The sequence below is a fragment of the Tachysurus vachellii genome, chromosome 6 (assembly GCF_030014155.1).
Source record: "Tachysurus vachellii isolate PV-2020 chromosome 6, HZAU_Pvac_v1, whole genome shotgun sequence".
Taxonomy (NCBI): domain Eukaryota; kingdom Metazoa; phylum Chordata; class Actinopteri; order Siluriformes; family Bagridae; genus Tachysurus; species Tachysurus vachellii.
Window position 1 is genome coordinate 15,147,281 of NC_083465.1, and position 24,582 is coordinate 15,171,862.

A 24,582-nucleotide genomic window follows, 5' to 3' on the forward strand; every position below is an offset into this window, starting at 1 on the left:
ATTTACAAGGAGGCTGTGAGATCATTTCTACACTTTCCATGGCTTGTAAATTACCCCCCCCCCCCAAAAAAAAAAAAAAAAAAAAAATTGTACTGTTTCAAATGACGTTACCACTTCAGCACACCTACTCTTCTGAACTTTACAGTGAAATGAGAGTGTACATTGTCTTTAGTACCAGCTGTAGATAAACTTTCCTTTTCCTTCCTAGAGGAGAATACAGAATGCACTAATTCCCTTTTTATACATGCCTTTTTTAGTATTATTTAAGGTCTTGCTGATTAATTGAGGATCTGTAGCCCTCTATTTGACTTTGTAATCAAACTGTTTGTTACTTAATAAATCGAATTAAAACACTTTTATGCATTATGCCTGGTATTAATTTCACAGTGGTGGTATTGGTACAAAACCTACTGAGCGCATGTGGACTTTGTTTTAATGGAAACAGAGGTGTTAATGTGTTCCAGATGGGTGTCGACGAAATCTGACAGCCTGAATGCAGACAATAAACTACAGCAATACACATAAAGATAGACTGTAATCCAAAGCATTATTGTTTTCTATTCCAGGTAAAAATGATGATTATTTTTGTGTTGATGGAAACCTGCACATTCCCTTAAAGAAAAAACTCACAACTACAACTGAAAGAATAACAGGTCCTGGTTTTTCCCACTCCTGAACATTCTCTGGCTTTCCATAGTGACACAATGATCCATGGGAGAGGCTGTATTTATTCACTCTCACTCTCACTCACTCATTATCTACCGCTTATCCGAAGGCTGTATTTATTCAGCAGTAAAAGCTGAGCATGAGCACTCTGCTTCATGTGCTGTGTCTTTGACTGGCAAATCCTGTTTACTTTTCGCCCCTAAATTGCATCAGAAACAGTGAAACTTCTAATGAAAGTGTAGTGAGACCTGCAACCACGTGCAGATCAGCAGACGCATATATATCCGTCGAAGCTGTGCCTTAAATCAATCAACTCTACAGAACTTTCTCAGAACATTGTTAAATTGAAATCTTATGAACTTAATCACTTATTGATTATTTTATTCCTACACTTATAAATGTAAGGGTGGCTGATATATTTTTTTATTTGCAAAACAATTAAAATAACAGATTACTTAGATACTCTGACATTTCTAAATATAATACATTCACCGTAGAGATACCTGAAAGACACTGCACTTATATTGAATATCTACAGTGTGACTAAGTAAAAGCAGCATGTCTCTACACACCAAGGTTAAATATTAAAAATCAATGCACTACAGCACAAACAGCAAAATGATATCGGATAAATAGCAGCTTCAGTGTGTTCATTTAAAGTAACATCATGTAAATTCAACCTTCTGTCTTTTTAAAACAACTAATCGAGCTGACCAGGTCATTTTAAAATAAATGATTTTAAATGCTTTAAAAAATGACAAGAAAACCTGGAAACACAAGCATTAAAGAATAATTAAAAATCATTTAATTTGGTGATATAATATATCGGAAATGTACTTTGGAACATTGGCAGTTTTCATGCTGCTACTGCTAGTATATTTTTTTGATGCAAGGCATGCTTTATGGCTTGTCTATGTTGTAAATCATTTATAATCATAAATTTATCATTAATTAAAACTTAAAATGTTTTAAAAAGTGGGATACTTAAAATCTGACACTTAATACATGTTAGCAAGGGTAGATCACAGAAATATCTATGTTTAATCTTATATTTCTATATACTTAAGTCACTCAAACATTAGTGTTTGTGTGTAAAATGTTCTGATTACTGATCATGAGTTTACCTGATGTCACCTACTTCTAATAAAGTCTTCTCCAAAAAAAACAAACATCCAAAATATCTAAACTCAAAAGATCCCCAAAGATATTTTTTTTCCAGTTGATCATAAGTCCACCCCTGGGTGTCTAGCAAATCTCATATATTCACTCAATCTTCTGTTCTTTGAACGAAACTGTTTCTTTTTCCGATTCCTGTCAGCTGGCAGCTTGCAGCCAAAATTAGTTTACTTCAGTGACAGAGACGACCGAGAAAACTGCTTAACAGGACAAAGTAAAAGGCACTTTTCTCCATGTGTTTAGCTCTTAAAAGTTAAAATAGCTCTTTAGAATTATTACTGTATGTCTAAGAAAATTATAATAATAATGACTTAATAATAAAATAAGTTTATGTTGCTGTTTTCATGATATTGTACAGTGCTGAGCTTCTAAATAACAGCAGTGACAATTAATTAAACATATTTGTATAATTACATATTAAAAGACAGATTTCCATATATTCAGTAGCTCATACCTGACTACACATTCAAGGCAAAGTGATGAAGATGGCTAGGAAATATGTGCTTTGAGTTATATGTTGTAGGTGAAGATATAAATCGAGTCATACAAGGTCATAACACAGTTGATGAAAATGTCTAGTGTGCTTCCTGTGCCATATATTTAATACTAAACGATCAGAACAGCACTGAAACTCAAACTCAGTGCACATGATTAACTTCATATAACAGTATTTCAACACTGTTCAAACAGATGAGAGCTGTCGCCCCACTGAGGAAACTGTGGAATAACTTAGCGTGGAAAAAAGCCAGAACTCATTCATTCCTTCACAAGGGGGTTTCTGATTGCCATTGGTTGCCATGAAGAAGCGAGATGCTCTGCAACACGTCCAGCCACACTTTGTAACAGAAGACGTACTGTTCCTGGAAACAGAAAGAACAACAGTAAGGCCATAACCTCAGTCTCATTAATGATACCCTGCCTGGGCAATTTTTATATCAGTGTCTGTAAATCATATATCAAAGTATACACAAGCAAACACACACTCTTCCTGAAACTGAGAAACATTCCACTGAGACAGCTGCTTAAACCAGAGATGATATATTAGAAGTTATCAGGGATGGGTGGGAATCTGGAAGCTTTTGGATTCGTAAACTCTCAAATTAGTGAAGGTAATGAAATCCTAAATAGTAAATCACAGTGTGATTTTATACATTTGACTTTACAACTTGTAGCTTGACTCACTGACCTTGGTTTGAATCATCCCGTGGCGCTGGAGCCGCATCTCCCTCACAATCTCACTCACATTAATCTGAGAAAGCAGATGCATGTGGATGTATGTTAGCAGCTCAAAGACATACTTCATTAAAATTGATGGTTAAAAAACTTAAAAGAAGCAGGAACAAAATTTGCAAATGTGAAGTAAAAAACGAACTACCATGTTTTTTTTTCTTTTTTCAACCTCTATCATAGCCACATTCATTTCACTTAGCTCTATTGCCTCATTCCTTAACATTCTACCTCAGTTAGTTAAACAGGTGTATATATTTAATATTGTATTTGTCCTGTAGTGTTTTGTATTGTCTATTTCCACTGTCTTTTGTTTTGCACTGTTTGCACTAGATTGAACACAATGCACTTTATATGGCTAGGACAACTGACTCTAAGTCCTGTGTTGTTTTATGTAACATCATGGTCCTGGAGGAATGTTAAATTTCACTATGTACTGCGTCAGCTTTATATATGGCTGAAATGACAATAAAAGCTTCTTGAATTGACTTGACTTGAGGTGTCTTGCTACTTATATGACCTTGAGTAACCATGATCTAGTTAATAATGCATTGTGCATAATGCATCCATAGTAAGAAATGCATGCACAAGTTTATGCCTTATGAAGCTACTATGGTTTTATGTTCCTATTGGCACATGTTTATCTCTTTACCCTGCAAGCATTTACAGCAAATGAAAATATAGTACAAATTTATCTAGTATGTCCTAGCACAAGATTGCAATAAACTCAATAGAACCTATTTCTAAACTTTAACCGTATTCTACACATTTCACCTTTACACCTAGTTCTATTAGTTATATTTTACCTTTGCTAATTTAAATCATATATTTCTTAAAAGATCCTACAACAGAATATGAGTTTTTTTATGATATTACTCTCATGGTAAAGATCACTATGGATCCAGAGTTCATTCTGAGCTAAACTCGGGCTCAATCCCAGTCCCCTTAAGCTGTGAGGCAGCAATTCTATCCACAACTTGTGACATAATAATTTCTTATACGTAAATGCTGATTACGGAGATGCTAGGACATTTACAGGAAACACATGGTCCAGTATCTACATTTTGTCCTAATTACATTAATGTGTGAATCAACGTACAATTATGTCTTAGAAAATCACGCACCACATGGAAAGCATGTATCAGACATACTCACAGTGAGGTCCCTTTCTATGAGGCCGAGGATGATGTCAATGCAGATGAGGACGCCGGCTCGGCCTATGCCTGCGCTGCAGTGCACAGTAATTGGCCCGCTCGAGTGTACTGCACGCATGTATCGGATAAAGTGCACTAGCTGCTTAGAAGAGCGAGGCGTACTGTGGTCAGGCCATGTGGTAAACTTCAGGTGCTTCACGAAGTGTGTGGCTCCAGTCTAGTTTTAAACACAAGGCATTAACAGGATGCCAAAGTTACTCATACAGATATCTCAGTCTTAGTCTGTAGATAATTTGGTGAGTTATCTTTATGTACATTAATTCTTCAAATTTGTGGTATTTTGTGAGATTGCTGTGCACTTTAAGTCATTTGCTGTCTTATTCGCTCTTGTGTTGTGGCTGTTCTGACACAAAATTTTGCCTTTGGGTTAATAAAGTGCTCTCTACTCTACTCTAAATGAGTGTCTTCCTAAGAGTGACTACAACGTGTAAATAGTAAAATAAAGTAAAGACAGACTTCACAGGACAAAAGGGATAACTTTGCACTTCCTACATAAACAGGAGGAGGATAATCAGCACAAACATGGACATACAAACTGACAACCAACAAAAGTATCATTATATACTATATTGAAAAAAACAAACAAACAAACATGTAACTGAAACTGAAATTACTGTAAAGCACCATCATTGTACTGTACAAGCATTAATAATAATATAATGGTCAATACGGTACTAAACACTAACTCTCAAGGGTCTACCTCTCACCTTTTTCTCTACCATCTGGATGATCTTGATGTGGAAGTAGTCCAATTTTTGGAAATTTTTCAAAATCAGCTGGTAGAGGTTAGTTTCTATGGGAACGTCACATTTCTCAGGCCAGTACTTGTGGCATTTTATTCTGCCACGCTCTACTTCCCGGGTCATCATAGCAATGATGTCAGACTTGTTCTCCCAAACCATCTGCCAGAAGCAGTCCTGAGTGTTGGGCAGTGGTCCCTGTGATGAGATGTAGAAAAACTCATCCAGGCCCACCTTCATCCGGATGTAGCTGGCATTTATGTAGTCCTGTTTCTCTCCCACAGGAACCCGTGTCTTATCATCTGTATGTAGAATTATGACAGTCCAAATAGGTTTAGAGGTTAATTTAAGGTCTTTTAAATAAGTTTTTAATCCTAAAACTTTCTGGGAAATTGAGCTTTACATTATACAAGTTAACTAAAGTTACAAGTCAACTAAAGCAACCATAGCTATATATATATATCTAGATATATATATCACTAAATTCTACATTAAATGTTATTATATGACAGCATTATTGAATTCTCATCTCTGATTGGTCAGATATTGTAGATACATTTTCTATAACAGCACACTTCAGGCAGTATTATTGGCTTCCTTACAAAATATATTTGAGGTTACTGCTATTTCAATTGTTGGAATATGTTTTTGTTTCTTTAGTAACATCTAATTCACAGAGACTTGGCAGACACATAACCAACTGATCATCTAATTTAACATAACCTAATAACCTAAGCCTAATAATAAGCGGATAACAATGGATAGCAATGGATTTCACATATTAATTTTTGGATAGCAATGGATTTCACATATTAATTTTTTTTCCCAATTTTGCTGCATCAAAGATACAAACAGTTTTGCCTTATTAAATTCAAGAGAACGTTCAGAAAGTACTGGTTATAGTTGCTATAATATAAGTAAGAACAGGAATGAACTTTTTTTGGATTGTATTCAATAGTAACAAATATTCACAACGCATATACAATCTGATACCTATTATAAATATTTATTAATAAACAACTTTAGGACATGCTGTTAAAGAAAATAACTTTAAATGGTAATGCCACACTAATGCCACACCATTGATTATTTTCCTATTTTATTTCTTACACATGAAACTAGCTGATCCTCAGCAGATTAATAGATTAACTCCAGCTAATTACTTCTGCATAAAAATATGTTAGGAAGGTAACATATTCCCCAGCTCACACACACATTCACTGAATTGCATTAATGTACTGTGGGCAACTTCAGATTAATTTAATCCATAGCTGGTTTGAATGATATTTTTGATATCTGACAGTATTGTTAATCTGACACCAAATGCTAAATGTGGGGAATAGAATTAATAGATATTTCCCCTGGTTGAATTAATAAGTAGAAGTAAAAAAGCTTGAATTACAGGACAGGATGAGTGTATAGAAAGAAATGTTCTAGACTATTCACATGACAGTCATTTGGTTGATGCAGTCATGTTTGTGGGAACACAGGGAGGCATGTTGTGGTGTCTCTGCATGAAACCATGGTACATGATTTCTAACCATACGGTATTAACCTGGTAGTTTGCTGACCTACATGTAAGACTGGACCTACATGTAATGCACTACAAGGGGCCTGACTGTAAAAACATGTTCAACAGCCACAGAAAAAGGGGTTCATGAAAAAGAGTGAAAACAAAATAAGGGGGGCTTGCAAGGGGAAGTAGAATTCTCAGAGAGTGGGTACATGCATGCAGAGACATCCTCACAATGGGTGGCATCAGGCTCCTTATAGCAAGCCTTGAACTACTTCCAGTAAAAACAGTTAAGTCCCAGGGGCCTCACAATTTGCAATCCTAGGAGCTTTATTTGGAGGAACAGAAGCCCAGTGAGCAGCCATGATAATAAACAAACACTCAAGGGCAGGCAAGGGCCAGTTTGCCTTCTGCCAGCACAAGAAGTCCAGCATTGTACCGCATTGCCCGCCTCTGAGCACACACATCCTCGTGTATGATCCTCAGGGACTCGTATATCCCTCTAACACAAACACAGTACCAACCCAGAGGTTCAGACTGCTTCCCATTACAGAAACTGCGAGTCAGAATGATCTAAAATGGAGAAGTGTAAATGTGATAACAAAAGCTGCAGTGTGAGAATCAGGCCAGGACAGGAGGCCTGAAAAACCACAATAAGGCAATGGATGAAGTTCAATGATACAGGCACACACAAGAAGTGTAAACAGACACCCTTTAATGTGGGTGGGTAGATTGGCTGCTCTACATTGCCACTAGGTGTGAATGAAGTGTGTGAATGTGTATGTGCAGGGTGCTCTACGATTCCATCCTCATGCCTAGTGTTCCTCTAATAGGCTTCAGTTCTACTGTGACCGAGATAAAGCCGTTATTGAAGAAAAAAAAGGAAGAATGAATGAATGAATAAATAAAAGAATGAAAGAATGAACAAATGAACGAATGAATGAATGAATGAATGAATGAATGAATGAATGAATGAATGAACGAATGAATGAATGAATCAATCAATCAATCAAAAGTGTTATATAGTGTTTCTTAGATATTTGCAGGAGATCTTACAGGGCAGGATTTCTCTGTATCGGTTTTTCTCTCGGTTCTCTGGTGCTTTTCCAACCAGGAAATTATCAGATGGTGTCAGATGCCCTAAAGCCTACAGTAAAAAAGATATGTACATTTTATGTCATATGTTGTAACAATAAATATCTCATTAAGAATAGAAATTAAAAAAAGGTAAGTGAAACTCAGCTACAGCTATAACTTGAATTATAACATTATATAAGGCACTTTCATGATGGATATTTAAAGGTTTTCCAACATAATAAGGGCAGCTGTTACAGTTGTAACTGGAAGAAGCTGGATAATGTTAGTTCCTGATTTATTTATTTATTTTTTATTTACATATATTGAATATAGTTTACTCAAAAGTGTTATAATGAATAAAAAATAGAATAAAAGATTTCTTTATTTGAAAATATTTTGTGAAGAGGCTGTACTGTAATGACAGCCTTCAACATTTTCTAGTCAATTTTATTTCAAATGTCAACTGACAAACATAATTATGTAATGTCGCCATGTGTTATTAGAAGAGGAATAAATTGCTGAATAAATTGTTAAATTAATTTAAAATGTGTATCTGGAATTTATATATTTTTATAGGTTTCTGTGAAGCTGTTTTAAGGAACCTAAGAAAGTCTATTATTAAAATTGATATACAAATATCAGTGATGGTTTTATGTTTGTTTAATCTATAGCTAATAGAAAAATTGTGTCTTCTTATATGATTCCATTCTAAATCATTTCAAATTAGGCAAATTTTAAAATGGGATTTTTAAAAAAAAAATTAGAAATCAAGCAATTTCCATATTTTCAAGCGTCTGTATGAATAATGTAAATGAAGACCTAATAAAAAGAACTTACCATAAACTCCTTGACAAGCTCATGCTGATCTAGTAGATTCTGAAGATTTTGAATAAGACTTTTGAGTCTAGACCCTGAGTACTGGTCATTCATTGGTGGGTTGATCAGAGCAAATCTGGTCAGTTCCTCCTCAGATACAATAGGCGGACCTAAAATTTAGTGAATGTATGTTTAATATTCTAATATTAAATATAAGCATTTATTATAACTTTAATACAGAGATATGACTCTGCATACTTTTTTGAGTTTAAAACTTCAGTTGGTCTCAATGCAAATAAAATATTATTAATATTTAATATTCAATATCTTCTACCTGTGTCTAATGTTTTTACTGTAGAAGAATGTTGAGTGTCATCATCATCATCTTCATCATCATCATCTTCATCATCATCATCATCGTCATCATCATCATCATCACTGCTCCAGCTGTCTGTGTAATTTTTCTCCATTAGTTTGCAGGAATTTTCTAAAATCTCCTTCTGGGGCTCTGTCCTAAAAGTGATATAAAGCAGGTATGAACAGAGAACATGACCACATTTCTGTGTTCTCGGGATCTTTTTATCATGCAAGGTTACTTTTCCTGTGACTTTTCCAAATAACGACCAAAATAACTGCTAATTGTAGTGCACTAAATTTTAACTCCAGCATTAAGTTTGGGAAAGTTGGGTCTGTTACATTCATAACTTGTTGGTGCCCCCTTGTGTTATATACAAAGAAATACAAAACCCAGCTAAAATGCTGTTCTGACTTTCTTGATCTTAATTCATTATTTTCAAAGTACATGTTTTTTTATGTAGCATTTAGTACAGTCATGATTAATATGTAAAAGGTTTAAAAGGTCAAGAGAAGATGTAAGGTTTACTACCTTAATTATGATAACAATGCTATTGTAAAAAAAATTAAGACTGAAGAACCTCTTTACATGAACATTACAGTATGCAGATACAGAATACAAGTGAAAACAAAGTTAAAACATTGTCAGACAGAAAGGAATAACATTTACCTGCTCTGTAGCATATCTGTGACACTCAGAGATGGACAACAGCCCTGAAAGTTAGGTGTACAATTTCCACTATCCTGAAGAGGGATGGATAGAGAAGGATTTTTTAAACAAGACACTCCTTCTGCTGTAATGTAAAAAGGTGTGCTAAATAATTTTGTAAACGAATGCTGCAAGTTAGAAACATTTATCATATAGTTTTTAATTTTGAGGGCTCTCAGGTTGTTGTTCTTAAATATAGCGAACAATATATTCAAAGTGAAAGTATGGGTGTTTTATGAACCTGTTTGTATTCCATTTGCACCCCAGGACACCTTGATGACTGAAAAGACACACGATCATCCGGAACCTCTAGAAGCGAGCTAACTCCTGCCAGAGAAATACACAACACATAACCTTGATTACAATACAATGTGAACTGAGAAAGTAAACAATACTTCGATTAAGCATTTGCAGTCATAATTACATATGTGTGGTTTATTCTAATAGTTACAGAATATATGTCATAGTTGAATTTGTGTTGAATGAAGTGGTGGAAGACCTTTAGTGTTGCGTTCTTGAGGGACTTCAGTGGAAGAACTAGGGCCAGTGCAGGAAGTAACAGGGAAAATATCTCTGTATACAATTAGCTGAACTGTCCCCTCTGCTCTCCTCAGAATATCCACCACCTTAAGGTGGCTCAATCCTGACACAATTACACCATTCACCTGCACACAGAGTCTCAGGGTTAGTCAGTGATACTGCTCTGCTCATCTTGCTAAACTTGAACAAATCTGAAAGGACACAGAAAGCTTTTTATTGTGAAGCACCTCCAGAAGGATGTCTCCCACACGCAGCCTGCCGTCCTGCTCAGCCACACTTCCAGAGCAGATGTCCTTTATTTGCAGGTTGCTGCCATTGACTCCACCTACCAGAGAAAAGCCTAACCCACCTCTCTCTGGTTTAGTAAACTCCAGCTGAAGAATGCAGCTCTAAGTAAGACAGACAGAGGGCATAACCACAAACGTATAATAAATACATAAAAATATACAGTAGTTCAAAAAGATGCATCGCATAGTGAAATCTTTTATATTTTCTACTAAACAAAGCTTTGAAGAGTCTTTTCTTATATAAAATACACTCACTATCCACATTAATCCACACTATCCAGTCAGTCATGTTCGGTTAACATTCACATTAAACATTGCTATGGGGAAAATGTGAAATTATTAACTTCGATCTTAGAATCATCATTGGAGTAAGAAGGACTGGGTTGAGTTAAAATACATTTTTGAGTGTGTGTGTTCGCAAAAAAAAATTATTTTCTTAAAGTAGTCTGTTTTCTTAAAATAGAGGTATCAAAATATGTTCTAAGCAGAAAAAAAATTGTTTGGTCAAAACCTGATTTTTCATCATTTTTGACTATTTGCCAGACAAATAATAATAAAAAATAACCCAAATTGATTTATATGATGATAAATCATGAAAGAACAGAAATGACTACTTGAAAAACCATTCCTCTGATTCCTGACTGTATAAGAACTTACTAACAGTGAAATATTAATTTATGAATCAAGGGCATTTATGAATAGTGACAAAGATGGCTAATAGTGTGCAGTGAGAGGGCTTATAAGACTCAGGTTTCAGTCTCATCATTTAGATACAGAGCACAGTTACCTCCTGCTGAGAGGTTACAGAGGGCATTGGCCCAAATCCTTCAGCATTTTCAGCCATGAGTTTAACTGTAAAAACATAGAAAGAGAGACAGACAGAAACAAATATGAAAACTTTGACCCAGAAACATGCAGTTTATATAACATGTTATGTAGTAAACCTGCAACAGAAACACACAAAGAAAATCTGAGCATTTACAAATGTACAATTTCACCCCAAAACAAACCCTCAAAACCAGTTATGAAACAAACTTAAGACTCACTGCAACCTCCCTCCTCTGCTGCCATCCTAGGAGGAGATGTACTGACTAGTTTATTGCTCTGAAAGGTGAGCAACACTAGCCTTTTCAGGTGCTGTTGGACCCCCTAGCTAGCCGTCGCCCAGCAACCCAGGTGTCACACGGGATCACCTGGGACACGTCCATCAGGCACGACAAAAATGTTGCGTGATAGTTCACAGAGGGTGGGGGCACTTGCTAATAATTAATTTTGCATGTTATGCCCTTTGGTCCAGACAAGCTGTGTCTGTCAGCATAGAGCTAAAGCTATAGCACTCAGGGAATATAGACACAGAGATGCAGAAACCAGAGTCCTTACCATGAGCAGTAGCCTCCGCCTCAGTTGACCTAGGCTCCTCAGAGGGAGGCACTAACCTCTTTTCTTTCTTCCAATCAAAGAAACCTGAGAATGAAAGACATATATAAAAGTATACAGCAAGAAAGGTAATAACACAAAACACCAACCCTGTCATTTCATATATATATATATATATATATATATATATATATATATATAAAGCACTAGGAAAAACATCATGTATGGGAGGTTGCTCCATCATAGGTCACCCTATGTGCACACACAGTCACTCATAGGAGCAATTTAATGTATTTTAGCCAATCTATCCACTGGCATGTTATTTAAAGATATAAAAACCAACATTCTCAGATATTCTACACAAACCGTCACCCGAGCTGAAGCAGTTAGGCAACCAACTATGTGCCAAACCAACAGAACAAAACATAAGTCAGTACTGATGTTGACAGAGGGTGCTCATCTAATCTAAACTGACACTGCACTCAAAAATGTCGCTGTAGCCACTGAAGCGTTTACTGAATCCCAGGCCACAGTGGCAGCCACCAGAGCAGCTCACTGTCTCACTTCTGTCACTTCAGACGAGAATGAAACATGTCATCCATGTGCTAAGAGCATGACAAGCACATACACGTACATGTGTCTTACAGAAAGGAGCACGAAGCCTAGCCCAGAGCAAGGTGAACTGCTGCATACTTAACAATTGACAGCTAAATGCAGAACACGTATTAAGAGGTTAAAATCTTGAGTAGGTTGTAAAATTAATTTAAAGGATTAAGGATCTTTTTAAACATTTTATTCTTATGATGAAGATGATGATGATGATTAAATTCAGCAATTGCCTACCATTCCATTTGCTTTTGGGTGTCACAGGTTTATCATCTCTGTAATTAAAAAAGAAAAAAGGGTCAGACAATATATAAAATTTATTTATTTGCCAAGACACTGGAGTATAGTTTGTGCATGTGCAAAAAGACATCACACTATTATAGTATCTCTATGTGTTAAGATAGAGATCTGAACATTACCCTGGTTTTTGGGTAAAAAATAGCTTTTGAGGCTTGGAAGCCTCTTGCTCTTGGTCATGTGGGCTATGAGTAATAAAAGGGGCTAACAATGATCTACAGACTCTAACCTCATGGCTTTGAGTTTAACTTTGCCTGAAGCATGTTCACAGATCTTCACTGCATCTTCCAGTGTCATTCCCAGGGTGCACCTGCCATTGATGTAGACAATTCTGTCATTCGGCTGAATGCTGCCCTCCTCACTGGCAGGTGAGTTGGGCACCACTTCCTGAACGTAAATGCACTGCCATTTGCTGCCAATGCCACCTCTGAGCTTAATACCTGCACAGCAAATCAAGAAGATAAGAAGACAAGGAAGAGATTTTCATAGCCTTGATTATAAGTTTACAATTATCTATATATCAACTATAAGAAATGAAGTGCAGTTTAGACTGAGTGACTGGAATCTGTATCAAGAAAATAAAAATAGGGTAAATTTGCTCAGTTTAATTTATATTCCTGCATGAATATATAGTCGTTAAAATCTAGAGCACTGTGCAAAGGTATTTGGTGCACTTATTTTTTATTCTAAATTTGTATTAGATGTTTATTTTCTGACCTACATTTCATATTCATAAAAAAATTATTACAAACTACTTTTATAACAAAAAATATATATTTTTTAACAATGCTGGATGCTTAGAAGAACTTACAAGCCAATTTACTTACAAAAAAAAAACGTAAAAATTATTTTTTAAGAAAAGTTGTTATGCCAAATATTGACTGTCATTTGGTTTGTGCTGTTAACTGCTCTATTGCTCAGACGATCACTCAGGATACAAGAAAGATATGCATCAAGACCTTTCTCTGGTCTGGTACCTACATGGTGGAAGAAACTGAGTCACTGCCAATCTTCAAATGACTAAAGCCCTACCTCTTCCTGATGTACTTACAATAGCACTTAAAGACTTAATAAAAAAGTTGTAATGCAACTGTAATGTAATGTAATCCAAATGCTGTGAATGCAAATGTAAATGCACCTTTTTAAATATAGATGTTGAATTGCTTTACATAATTTCTTCACAAATGACCTATTCTTTTGCCCAGTATTCTATATGTTGTCCATTTGCAATGCCTCACCCATTTGTCCAGATGTGGTTTTGCATATAATAATGTCCTGAAGACTGTCTGGTGATGGAGGAGGCAGGAGGTTCTGTACAGCTCTGCCTAACACCATGTGGAGCCTTTTAGGAGAGTATCTCAGAATAGTCATGGCCACATCATCAGATACATTGGTCACATAATGACCATTCACCTGAGAAAGTATGTTACAAGTTAAACAGTCTACAGTGCCAGTGAAATAATAATATATTTCAAAATTATCATACATAATAATTACCATGATCAGCCTGTCTCCTGCTCGGAGACGGCCATCTGCCTTGGCTGGATTATCCAGGATCTCCTGTATGTAATAGCAGTTGTCTAATTTGCTCCTGGTGATAGTAAATCCAAAACTACCACTTCTGGTTTTAGTAAGAGTTACTGTCAGCTCAAACTCCTTAAACACTTCCTGTAAAAGAAAGAAAGAAAGAAAGAAAGTCATTTTTATGTCTAAGCACATCAAAAGCCACTTTATTTACAAATTAAACTGTAAAAATGGTCTACACAGCTTGTACCCTTCTGGGGTCTTCTTCATCATCATCCTCCTCTTCATCATCCCAGCCATTGTTGGTGCTTGTTGTGGTGGTCTGAGCTAGAGGAGGGGGTGATTTTTTTGTTCTTGTTGGACTTGTATGGGGAGATGGTATAGAAGGGATCAAAGCACTGGTAGAAGCAGAGCTGCAGATTGGAGAACTTGAAGCAGTGGTAGTAATGGTCAGATATTCTTCATCAGTTAAGACATCCAGTCCATTGGTTATAAAGCATGCTTTACTTCTATCCATATCTTCAGCAAACTCACTGCAAGCACAAGTAATTATTAAGTTATTCTGTATTTCCTTACAGACTACAGTAAAGAACTGATTTGAAATATTTTTCATCAAATCGGTTTACACCAGTCTTTACTATTTTTCATTTTAAATACAATAAAATACCAAAATCAACCCTGGCATCAATAACTCAAAAGTATAGAATGGCACAATATTATGATTTTTTTTAATTATTATCTCAAGATCCTGAGAAATAATGTAGAGAAGCTTAGGTGGTATTAATTTATTTATGTGGTTGTGATTTTGTTTAGTGTGTATTAGTAAATATCTTTGTAGATGCTAAATCTATTTGCATTGCCATTTGGTTTATTTGAAACATGAAATCTTTCATAAAAAACCGCTTGGAAACCAAATGGTAGGCAAACAGGATATTCAGGATTTTTATTGCAAATTAAAAAAAATAATAATTTCTTAATTACTTTAAAACCTCAATTTTTAATGCATGTCTTCCCGAATAACAAGCATCAGATGAGTTAAAGTGTATTGTGACAGTCAGACAGTATGGGTATCTCCTAGAGTGAGCCAGTACTGTCAATATAATTCAAATACAGTGTGGGATGGTACCTGGTAATAGCTGAAATATGGTTGCTTTTTGAGGACGTGTACACATTTACTTCTGGCTTTGGGTATGGGCATGTTGGAGAAGGTGTTGGCATGAGTGGAGTTTGTACAGGGCTCAGGGTTGTTGTTGTTATGAGTGTGGTTGGTGTTTGGGAACAAGAAGTGCTGGAGAGAACCTCCTCATCTGGATTTTCCGTGTGCTGTCCATCAGTAGATGGCGGGGACGGTGGAGATGATATGGTGGATGGTGTATCATCCTGTTCGCTGTCTTGTCTCTGCTGAATTAATCGGAAAGCACAGGGTTTGGGTGAAGCACTGTCCTTCCTCTGGCATAGTGCTATCGTCTTTTGTTGGAGTATTTCACCAAAGCTCAAAGAAACAGACTCCCCGGGCAGGTCTAAAGACCGAGACCTCTGCTTTTTACTCTGCAATGGGGAAGGACTCTATCACAAAGAAAGGAAAGACAACAAAATATACTCTTTGAAATGACCTTTAGAAAGATATCAAACACAGTGATCTTAGACTCCTACCTGTGAGATAGAATCCATCTCTGGAAATTGGCCAGGTGAAGGTCTGCAGATTAACAGCTTGAGTTCAGACTGTGTTCCCCGCAGCAGCTGTAAGACTTTCTGTTGGTGACACAAAACATCTTTAGCACTATGTATTGTCAGGCCTAGCTCTATCTAAGATACACACATAGTGTAGAAAAAACTGTAAAATGTACCAAATAATGAAAGTATCACCCAATACAGTTTCCTGAACTTTCTTGATACTGTTTTAATAACTTATTCTATATTCTATTTATTCTCTTAAATAAACTGTTATTTTAAAATGTAAATTAAATAAATAAATAAATACATTTTATATATACAGTATGTATATTATTATATATTATTTTAATTTACATTTTAAAATAAAGTTTAACTATAACTAGATTTGTAAAGTTTGTCATGACAAACTTTGATGTTGGCTTTGACAAAGCAAGTATTCGCAAAGGCCGGTGTTTTTTGGAGGCGAGTGGACAGAAAGCTAGGGTGCCAAAACATTTGGAGGTAAGTGGAGACGAGCATGTGACATCATCCGAATACTCTTGAGGAAGTTCCCCATGGGCTGAGTGTTTTGATATGTCACATGTCCATGTTGTGCTAATTTTCGATTTTCACATCATGTGACGTCACGTGACATCATCAGAATACCCGTGATGAAGTTCCCCTCATTGTTCTGAGTGTTTTGATATATGACATGTCAATGTTGTAAAAAAGTTTTTTGATTTTGCATATTTTGGGGCGGGGCTGCAGGACAACCGAAAGGCCAGTCGGTACACCAATTTAAAACTGTGTTCAGAGTATCACCCTAAAGGAGCTGGCCGAGTTTGGTGTAGATAGTTCGAAAGCTTGCCGAGTTATAAACCTCCAAAATTTATAATGGGAGTCTATGGGAAAAAGGCCACTTTGAGACCCGGTACCGGAAGTACCGGAACTCAGATCGCTTAGAAAAGTAATAGCAACAAACTTCAGACCAGCGTCTACAACATATCCGAATTTGGTGCATGTGGCTCAAAAGCCCTAGGAGGAGTTACTCTTGATAAATTTTTGTCTAAGTTTAAATAGGAAAACAGAATGTTGGCTTCTACAAAGCCAACATAATAATATAGATAATATAGCACATGATAGCACCTGTCAGATACAATATAATGTGTCAAAATATATCACATTTACAATGGTGGTGGCTTCAACAAAGTGATAGTAGTGCTGTTTGTGAGGTGTTTTAGATATTAAGTGTACATTACCATACATTACCTGATAGGAAAGCCCTTTCACAGATTCTCCATTAACAGTGAGGATGACGTCTCCCTCCCTGAGAGGACTCGTCTCTTCAGATGAGTTGCCGGAGAACAGTCTCCTAATGCGCACTACACTTCCTTCCCCAGGAGTAATGTCACTGATGAGGAAGCTAAATCCCAAACCACTCAGTTTTTTCTCCAAAGTCACCTCCAGAGTGTTCTCTAGCACCCAGAAAAAAGCACAAGCCTAGTTTAATGTTAAAAAGTGATTCATAATTTAATGCATATACCCCACATGCTCAATATACAATATCATTTTTTTATTTTTATTTTTTCAAATGTATAGTAACATTTGCAGAACAGACAAGGCAGCTAGCATAGCAATGCTGTCAGATTTATTTGAAATGTTTCACTATGCTGCCTTTCTGCTCTCACCGCTGTGTCGTACCATCTGACACAAAGCTGTAGTCCTTGGCCCTGACAGACAAGGGCATTTCCATGGTAATGTCTTGTCCAGTGGGAGTGGTGCTCTGTGCTCTGAGGGATGATGCAAATTTCTGTTTCTCCGCAGTGGACAAGAAGCTGGCGGTTTCCATCACCAGAGGAGGCTCTCGCTCTAGAAGTAGAAGCACCACCTGAAAAAAAGCATTAATCACTACTTCATGTTATATCGGTGTCTAGATTATTACTTGACAGCGTACTCATTATTAATTCTCAAAAACGTTTCTCCTACAAGAAACTTTCTGTTTTTCTAGTGAAGATCTTATAAAAAAAAAAAAAAACATTTGTATTACAAATAAATAAACTCCAGGCCATCTCTCCTTGAATAAATTAAATTATTATAAGTCATTGGAATGGAAAAGACCAGTGTTGACACACACCTATTATCATGTGTTATCAACCCAGACCATATAAATGTACTGGGATTCTAATTTAAACATTTTACATTACATTTTACATTAATTTAAACATTATTTTGATTAATATTTATAATTAATTTGAATCTAACATATTTACAAATAAAAACCTATTTACAAATAAATGCATAATACACTCATGTGAAAAAGAAAGTGCTTAAATGATTCTTTAGGAATATTACAGTTCATCACCTCTCCAGTTTTTTTCAAACACTCCACAGCTTGCTTGTGTGTGACCCCTTGCAGGTTACAGCCATTTACCTCTAGTAGCCTATCACCTATAAGACACACACACACACACACACACACACACACACACACACACACACACACACACACACACACACACACACACATACGAAGCCCATGTGTCACTATTCCCATATTTGAATGCAGATAACCTTGTTAATTACCTAATTCATACAATATAAACAACACTGAATGTCATCAGAAAATAAAATCAGTAAGATATTTTAATTTAAAGATTTAAAGTCACCTTTTGTACTGTTACTGTCAATGTACTCTACAAGCAAGCATTTTTCTTTCTCAGATATAGACAGACATATTTATTTGTATATTATCTCTAAGAGACAAAGATTTTTCTGCAACCTTTTCTCTTTAATTCATAAATTCAATATAAATGGTAAAAATGTATTATATTCATTAAAAGATCCAACCTTAGACCACCTCAGACCCTACCTCTTATATACTCTGATTTATTACAGTATGTGCTGGGTTGACTATGGCTTGACTATCTGAATTAGGTGGGATAGATTAGGTAAGTAATTGCAAGTAATTAAAGTAAAGTCAAATTAGTTTACAGTTAATAACAAATCTAACAAATAGTTGTTGTTTTTTCATTAACTTCGGATTGCTTATTTACCAGTCTGTATTCGACCATCCATATCGGCAGCTCCTCCGGGTATTAGGCTTTTGATATAGATCCCTCCATGGCGCACACTGGTATTGATGCCACCCTGGAAATGACTCAAGTTTACTACTGTTCCAAAAACTCAAATAAAATATATTTAATGTGTACTGGTAAGTTGTAATTATTAAAAGCAATAGATAACAAAGGTTTTTAATTAATTGACACTAAAATGAAAGATTTACTGCAACACAGATGCCCAGGCTGCCATTGACTTTCTTCAGCTCTACACAGACCAAGTCACCTGGCCTGAGGCTGGACTTAAAGGATGACCCAGAGAACACATCCTGTATAGGGATGACAGGGAGCAACATCAGTTATTCTATGTACTTCCTTATGTAAGTACCAAATAGACCAATCTTTAGCTGCAAATACAGCTGCATGTCTTGTGGCATATGTTTCCATCTATCAGATTTTTACATTTTGATGTTATATGTTTCCCTAGGACTGCTCTGTTGTTGGTTCCTATAATAATATTGCCCTTAAACCTGACCAGTGTTCCAGTTCCTGTTGATGAAATGCATCTTCACCACATGATGCTACCACCAGCATGCTTCACTATAGGGAGGGTATTCTCTGTTTGTTGAACCTTTTGAAATTGGCTTTCTTCTTGCTTCCTTGCCTTGGCCACTGTTTCCCTTACACCTCAATGCAGAGTCACTGTTGTGTGATATTCTTCCTTTTATTTAAAATAGATTTTATGGTTATTTGTGGGATGTTCAAATTTTAGGATGTTTGCTAAAAATTAAAGAAATATCCTGAACTTGTTTTAATAGTGCTTTGGTCTTGTTTGGTGCTGTTTATTTTCATTTGTCCTCTAGAGCCTTCGAGGAACAAGTATATTTATTTTGAACAGATATATCATGTGATTCTTTAATTGCACAAAGGTGAACTCTATTAAACTAATGATGTGACTTCGATGGCAATTGGCACCAAAACTGTTTTACAGTAATATGGGTGAATATTTCTGCAATCACTTTTTTTAAATATAATTTTTGTGCACTATATAAATACACCAACTTTTTCATAACCTATTTTTGAAGCAGGCTGTAATGCTACAAACTGTGGAAAAGTTTAAAGTGTGTGAATTCTTAAAGCAAGACAGAGAATTAACTGTCTTCACCTAATAACTTCATACCTTAGTATCTAGAATTCGTACAACAGGGATATGAAGCTTTCTTCCCATTTTAGGTGTGACGATGTTGGATTCGGTGTCCTCTTTTACAGTCCTGTGCTCTGTATTCTGGGTACTCAGAGAGTCCAAGCCTCTCTCCAGCATTAGCCCTAGATTGCCAGCAGTCAGAGAGCTTTTACGGTCCCAAAACTCATCTGATTATATAAGAGGGGAAAATAAAAATTTGTGTTGAACAATAATATCACTGTATGCAATCATTTATCTATTACAATATAATATCAAGATATACGTTTTGGCTGAGACACTATAAGCTCCACTTCATCTGGGCTGTTCTGTAAGATGTCAGCAGCTGCACTGAAGGTTACTCCTTCCAGACTGGTTTTATTAAGAGAAATCAGTCGCCCACCTATATAAGAAACATTGTGAGAACGAACTGTAGAGTGTGCATCCTTTGGGCACAGAAAAGGGGGCAATATCTCTCAAAATCTCTACCTGGCCTGATTCTGCCATCTTTATCAGCAGGCCCATCAGGTATGATGGATGCAATGAAGATTCCAAGATCTAATTTTCCTGTATTGTCCTCTCCGACTATTATAAATCCTGTCATAAAAAGAGGAATACACTGCAAATTTTACATCACATAATATTTGTTGTTCTGGCTGGTAATAATTTAAGAAGCCTTTTACGTTGGAAAAGTAGAAGCATTGGCAAACTATTTTATTCATAACAGTTGGCTAGGTTTGCATAAAGCTCCATTACCAAAGCCATGTTGTGGATCTTTCTTCAGTGTAACACAGATAATTTCTCTTTCTGGAGGAGTTCTAACAGGAGTTTCGGCTGTCAAAACAATGTGGTGAAAATGTGTTAGAAATGTGTTTAAAAATGACAGTATACTTATAACGAGAATCAGTTCACTTAGTACATGAGAGTACCTCTGGACGAGATTGAGTAAGACTCAGAGTCTTGCTTTTGTAGAGAGGCATTCGACATGATCCGGTAAATTGGAGAACTAAAGGCCCCCGGGGAGCTGAGAGAAAGCAAGCAAGAACTGCAATGATTAGATCTTGCTCAACAACAGTGATGTACCACATGTGAATGTCTGGTCCCCATGTTTTTTAAAAAACTCATGTGGTCATGTGAAGTTCTCTGCATACTTGCATCTCTGACTTGGTTTCTTCACTTCACTATGGCCTCTTATTCCCACAGAGTCACGTGTTTGTTGCAGGTCTCTCGACTGCTGGATCTTGGCTGAAAGATCATCGCATGACTTGCTTATGGAGTTCACAGATGATATGCCCAGACCAACATTATTGAGTCCAACTTCTGAGCATGACATCCTCTTTAACAGGTTTTGTCGAGCACGCCATATCAAAGGATGTTTCACTTTGTTGTCATCTGGAGGAGAGAAAAAAAACTTTTACTAGCAATCTAGGACATTGGAAGAGCACTCAGACACATTACTAAATTACTGTCACATCTGTAAAGATTTAAAAGTTAAACGTTTATTTCCATTTACATTTCTGACACCCTTCCAGCGTGACTTACAATTGAGCAATTAAGGGTTAAGGGCCTTGCTAAGGGACCAACAGTGGCAGCTTGGTGGACCTGGGATTTTAAACTCACAACCTTCCGATCAGTAGTCCAACGCCTTAACCACTAGGCTAACACATCCCTCCACAGTGGTTAACAGTAACGCAGCAGAAGAAACAGGAGTAATTTAATGAAAGCACCTGATACTAAACTGTAGGTGAGCTGTCGAGAGGTCATCTCACTGTGGAATTTGTGCTGTGCGGAGCAGAGGTCCAGGAGGTATTGTGCTATCTTGGAACTTTCAGTTACAAAGGAGTGCTTTTTCCCACTAGGGCCACATTCTACAGTGAACTTCCTCCACTACAGAGGAAAAAGAAATACAGAACAGCTTTAAACATTACCAGCTGCAGTATACACACACTAAAAACTTTGTTGGGAACACCTACACGTTCATGCATCTAATAAGCCGGCAGGAGCGCAGTACACAATAGCATGCAGATATGAAGCCATAGCTTCAGGTAATGTCAACATCAACCATCAGAATGTGATCTCGCTGATTCTGACTGTGGCATGATTGTCGGTACAGGACAGGCTGGCTAACACTATCTATAACTGCTGATCTGTGATTTTCATACACAAAATTCTCTAGTATTTATTCGTAATGATGAAATAAAGAAAAAACATCCAGTTAAAGACAGTTCTATCAATGAGAAAGAACACTGACACATAGAAAATATGGAATTTACTCAGAATTTTAGAAGAGAGTTTTTAGAACTGTTGTACTCACACTTGTGGAAATACTGTCAGTTTCTGACCACTGAAATCTGCGGATTAATATCCGACAGTTGTTTTTGACTTCATAAACCATAATTCCTTTGGCACAAACTCCAAGAATGAGTTCTCCAATGGCAATCTTCTTCTCTCGAGCTACTCTGTGAAACAGCACCCCATATTCCGGCAGCTGTTGTGCAATCTGTGGATGTGTGCAAGAACGTATCACAGGAGCAGAATACCAAATAAATGCTGACCTTATATAAATACCTAAACAGTTCATTACCTTTAAAAATTCTATCTCCGCATCGTCTCTGAGCATATTTGAATTACTGGCATGTAATTGTGGCAACTCCTCCCTTACACAGGGCAAGGTCATTTTTTCCATCACTCTTTTTGGAATATAATGCTCCATCTGGAAGTAGTTCTTTCCATAAACCTGGATAAAATCAGTATCATTACTGCTAAATAAACAGGGCATAATATTGTAGGTTGGAGGAACTGTGGATATTCTGATAGCCTTTCAATCCACTCAATGCACAAGTAATTAAAGTGCTGCACTGTGTCTTACTTCTGGAATGTAGTCTCCAAACTCAGCCTGCAGAGCCAAGGCAGCAAGAAACATGGCAGTGTCCTCATTACAGTACACTTTGCCCTCCAAAATATCTCTCCTCAGCTGGATATAGTACTGATGACGTGTGAGTTTGTGCCTTCCAAATTAAACAACAAGAGCTTATTGTCCTTTCCATAAAATGCTTAAGTAATTTCTTCTAAGTGAAGCTATGACCATGCAATTCAGGCTTGTATCAGACACAGAACTGCACTTACAATATGTAGGAAACATCATCAGCAAAAAATTTAACACGGAGAAACAGAGTGAACGTAGAAGTTGCTAATTTCTTCCAGCAGTCTGGCGCCACTTTGGAGATTTTCGTCTCGTGGTTCAAAAAGAAAAATTCGTCATCTATTCAAGATATAACATGCAAAGGTATTAAGTGATTTTATCAAATAAAAGCATTTATTAAACAGGTGACATAATAGAATTTTGAAAACTTAGACATTAGCTGTCAGTCAGTAACAGATCTTATATTACCATCCATGAAAGCAAGGCCAAAGTAAAAATGCTCCACGAGGTTTGCATGAGCGACGACCATGTCGAAGACATCTCTTCCCCTGGACTTGATATCACATCTCACCACTACACACTGTGTATTTGGCATCACCACAATAACTTCCCTTTGGGATAAGGAAGACCTTCCTTTTTTTGACTGTATGGAATCAAATAGAAATCATATCATTGTAACTAATATAACACTTTGCTTTGTCTAATCCTGAACATTCTCTACAATATTAATATAAAGTTTACCACTATAGATCCAGGAAGCTCTAAAATTATATGAGGCTCATCAGCCATTCTTGCAAACTCTGGTCCTAGACTCTGAAATACAAGTATAATACAAAAAACACAATATCAAAATACAACAAATAGATACGTCTAAGTATTAAAAGAATAACAAACAAAAGAGCATAATGTACTTTTGTCTTCCTTTGGCTGAGGCTGACTGTAGACTCGCTGAGAGAAATGGAAGGGCTGGAAAGTCTATGTTCAGTTTTATAATTCCTGGGCGACCAACTGCTTCCACCTCCACTATGATGAGCTCCATGTGGAATTCTGGGACATCAAATCACAAGTTTTTCCCATAAATAAAAAAAACATTTTCTAACATCATATTCTGGCCACTTCAAACTATGTGTCAGTTTTGTTTTACCTGCTCTGATTGGTTTGGTAGGCAGGCATCTCTGAGGTTCTGTTTTTAAGGGACCAGGATTTCTGTTGATGTACAGCTCCTGATCAACATAACATACTGTCTTAATTATACACAATAACCCAACAATGACTGACTGAGATATCAGATTGGAGGAATAAAATCTAATAACTATCAATTGCCAATGAACCTATTAGATTTGAGCAATGGCATTATAAGGACTTATCAATGGTATAATAAGTATGATGATGAGCAAATTATTATACACACACAAATTAGAGAAGGATATGTAGCTGCATTAATGGTTTCAAGTCTCAGGGCTGTCTACTGTTCTGTCATCTGTTCTACTGTTCTGTTTGTCTACTTTTAACTTTTTAAAGGATCATTACATAGGATCACCTATGCCTGTATTTCATATAACCCTTCTTAACCCCTATAGATAGTATGTTACTGAGGTGTCAGTATTATGGAATAAAAATTATTAGCCCAAATGAAGATTAAATCTC

The 24,582-nt window shown here is 36.4% G+C and overlaps 1 protein-coding gene across 2 annotated transcripts in view; it reads right to left on the bottom strand.

Moving 5' to 3' along the window:
• Positions 1-1,321: 1,321 nt before the first annotated feature.
• Positions 1,322-24,582, bottom strand: part of ptpn20 (protein tyrosine phosphatase non-receptor type 20) — a 28,656-nt gene continuing 5,395 nt past the window's right edge. The window contains exons 7-46 of one of the 2 annotated variants that reach the window (XM_060871383.1): positions 24,080-24,158; positions 23,847-23,982; positions 23,677-23,748; positions 23,404-23,578; positions 23,139-23,274; positions 22,882-23,020; positions 22,597-22,749; positions 22,327-22,512; positions 21,740-21,899; positions 21,164-21,404; positions 20,942-21,036; positions 20,769-20,846; positions 20,502-20,609; positions 20,299-20,415; positions 20,013-20,203; positions 19,060-19,161; positions 18,830-18,923; positions 18,139-18,224; positions 17,478-17,664; positions 17,046-17,251; positions 15,777-15,875; positions 15,250-15,689; positions 14,374-14,656; positions 14,097-14,267; positions 13,838-14,012; positions 12,829-13,039; positions 12,540-12,577; positions 11,688-11,783; positions 11,107-11,171; positions 10,260-10,421; positions 9,992-10,157; positions 9,734-9,816; positions 9,454-9,527; positions 8,764-8,942; positions 8,451-8,599; positions 7,593-7,683; positions 4,991-5,325; positions 4,225-4,440; positions 3,029-3,091; positions 1,322-2,702 (exon numbers count right to left, since the gene is read on the bottom strand). In XM_060871383.1, the coding sequence (XP_060727366.1) occupies positions 2,607-2,702; positions 3,029-3,091; positions 4,225-4,440; positions 4,991-5,325; positions 7,593-7,683; positions 8,451-8,599; positions 8,764-8,942; positions 9,454-9,527; positions 9,734-9,816; positions 9,992-10,157; positions 10,260-10,421; positions 11,107-11,171; positions 11,688-11,783; positions 12,540-12,577; positions 12,829-13,039; positions 13,838-14,012; positions 14,097-14,267; positions 14,374-14,656; positions 15,250-15,689; positions 15,777-15,875; positions 17,046-17,251; positions 17,478-17,664; positions 18,139-18,224; positions 18,830-18,923; positions 19,060-19,161; positions 20,013-20,203; positions 20,299-20,415; positions 20,502-20,609; positions 20,769-20,846; positions 20,942-21,036; positions 21,164-21,404; positions 21,740-21,899; positions 22,327-22,512; positions 22,597-22,749; positions 22,882-23,020; positions 23,139-23,274; positions 23,404-23,578; positions 23,677-23,748; positions 23,847-23,982; positions 24,080-24,158 (5,933 nt within the window). In that variant the 3' untranslated portion in view covers positions 1,322-2,606. Of the gene's footprint in view, positions 2,703-3,028; positions 3,092-4,224; positions 4,441-4,990; positions 5,326-7,592; positions 7,684-8,450; positions 8,600-8,763; positions 8,943-9,453; positions 9,528-9,733; positions 9,820-9,991; positions 10,158-10,259; positions 10,422-11,106; positions 11,172-11,365; positions 11,406-11,687; positions 11,784-12,539; positions 12,578-12,828; positions 13,040-13,837; positions 14,013-14,096; positions 14,268-14,373; positions 14,657-15,249; positions 15,690-15,776; positions 15,876-17,045; positions 17,252-17,477; positions 17,665-18,138; positions 18,225-18,829; positions 18,924-19,059; positions 19,162-20,012; positions 20,204-20,298; positions 20,416-20,501; positions 20,610-20,768; positions 20,847-20,941; positions 21,037-21,163; positions 21,405-21,739; positions 21,900-22,326; positions 22,513-22,596; positions 22,750-22,881; positions 23,021-23,138; positions 23,275-23,403; positions 23,579-23,676; positions 23,749-23,846; positions 23,983-24,079; positions 24,159-24,582 lie in introns of those variants that run through there. The other variant, XM_060871385.1, reaches the window with a different exon arrangement.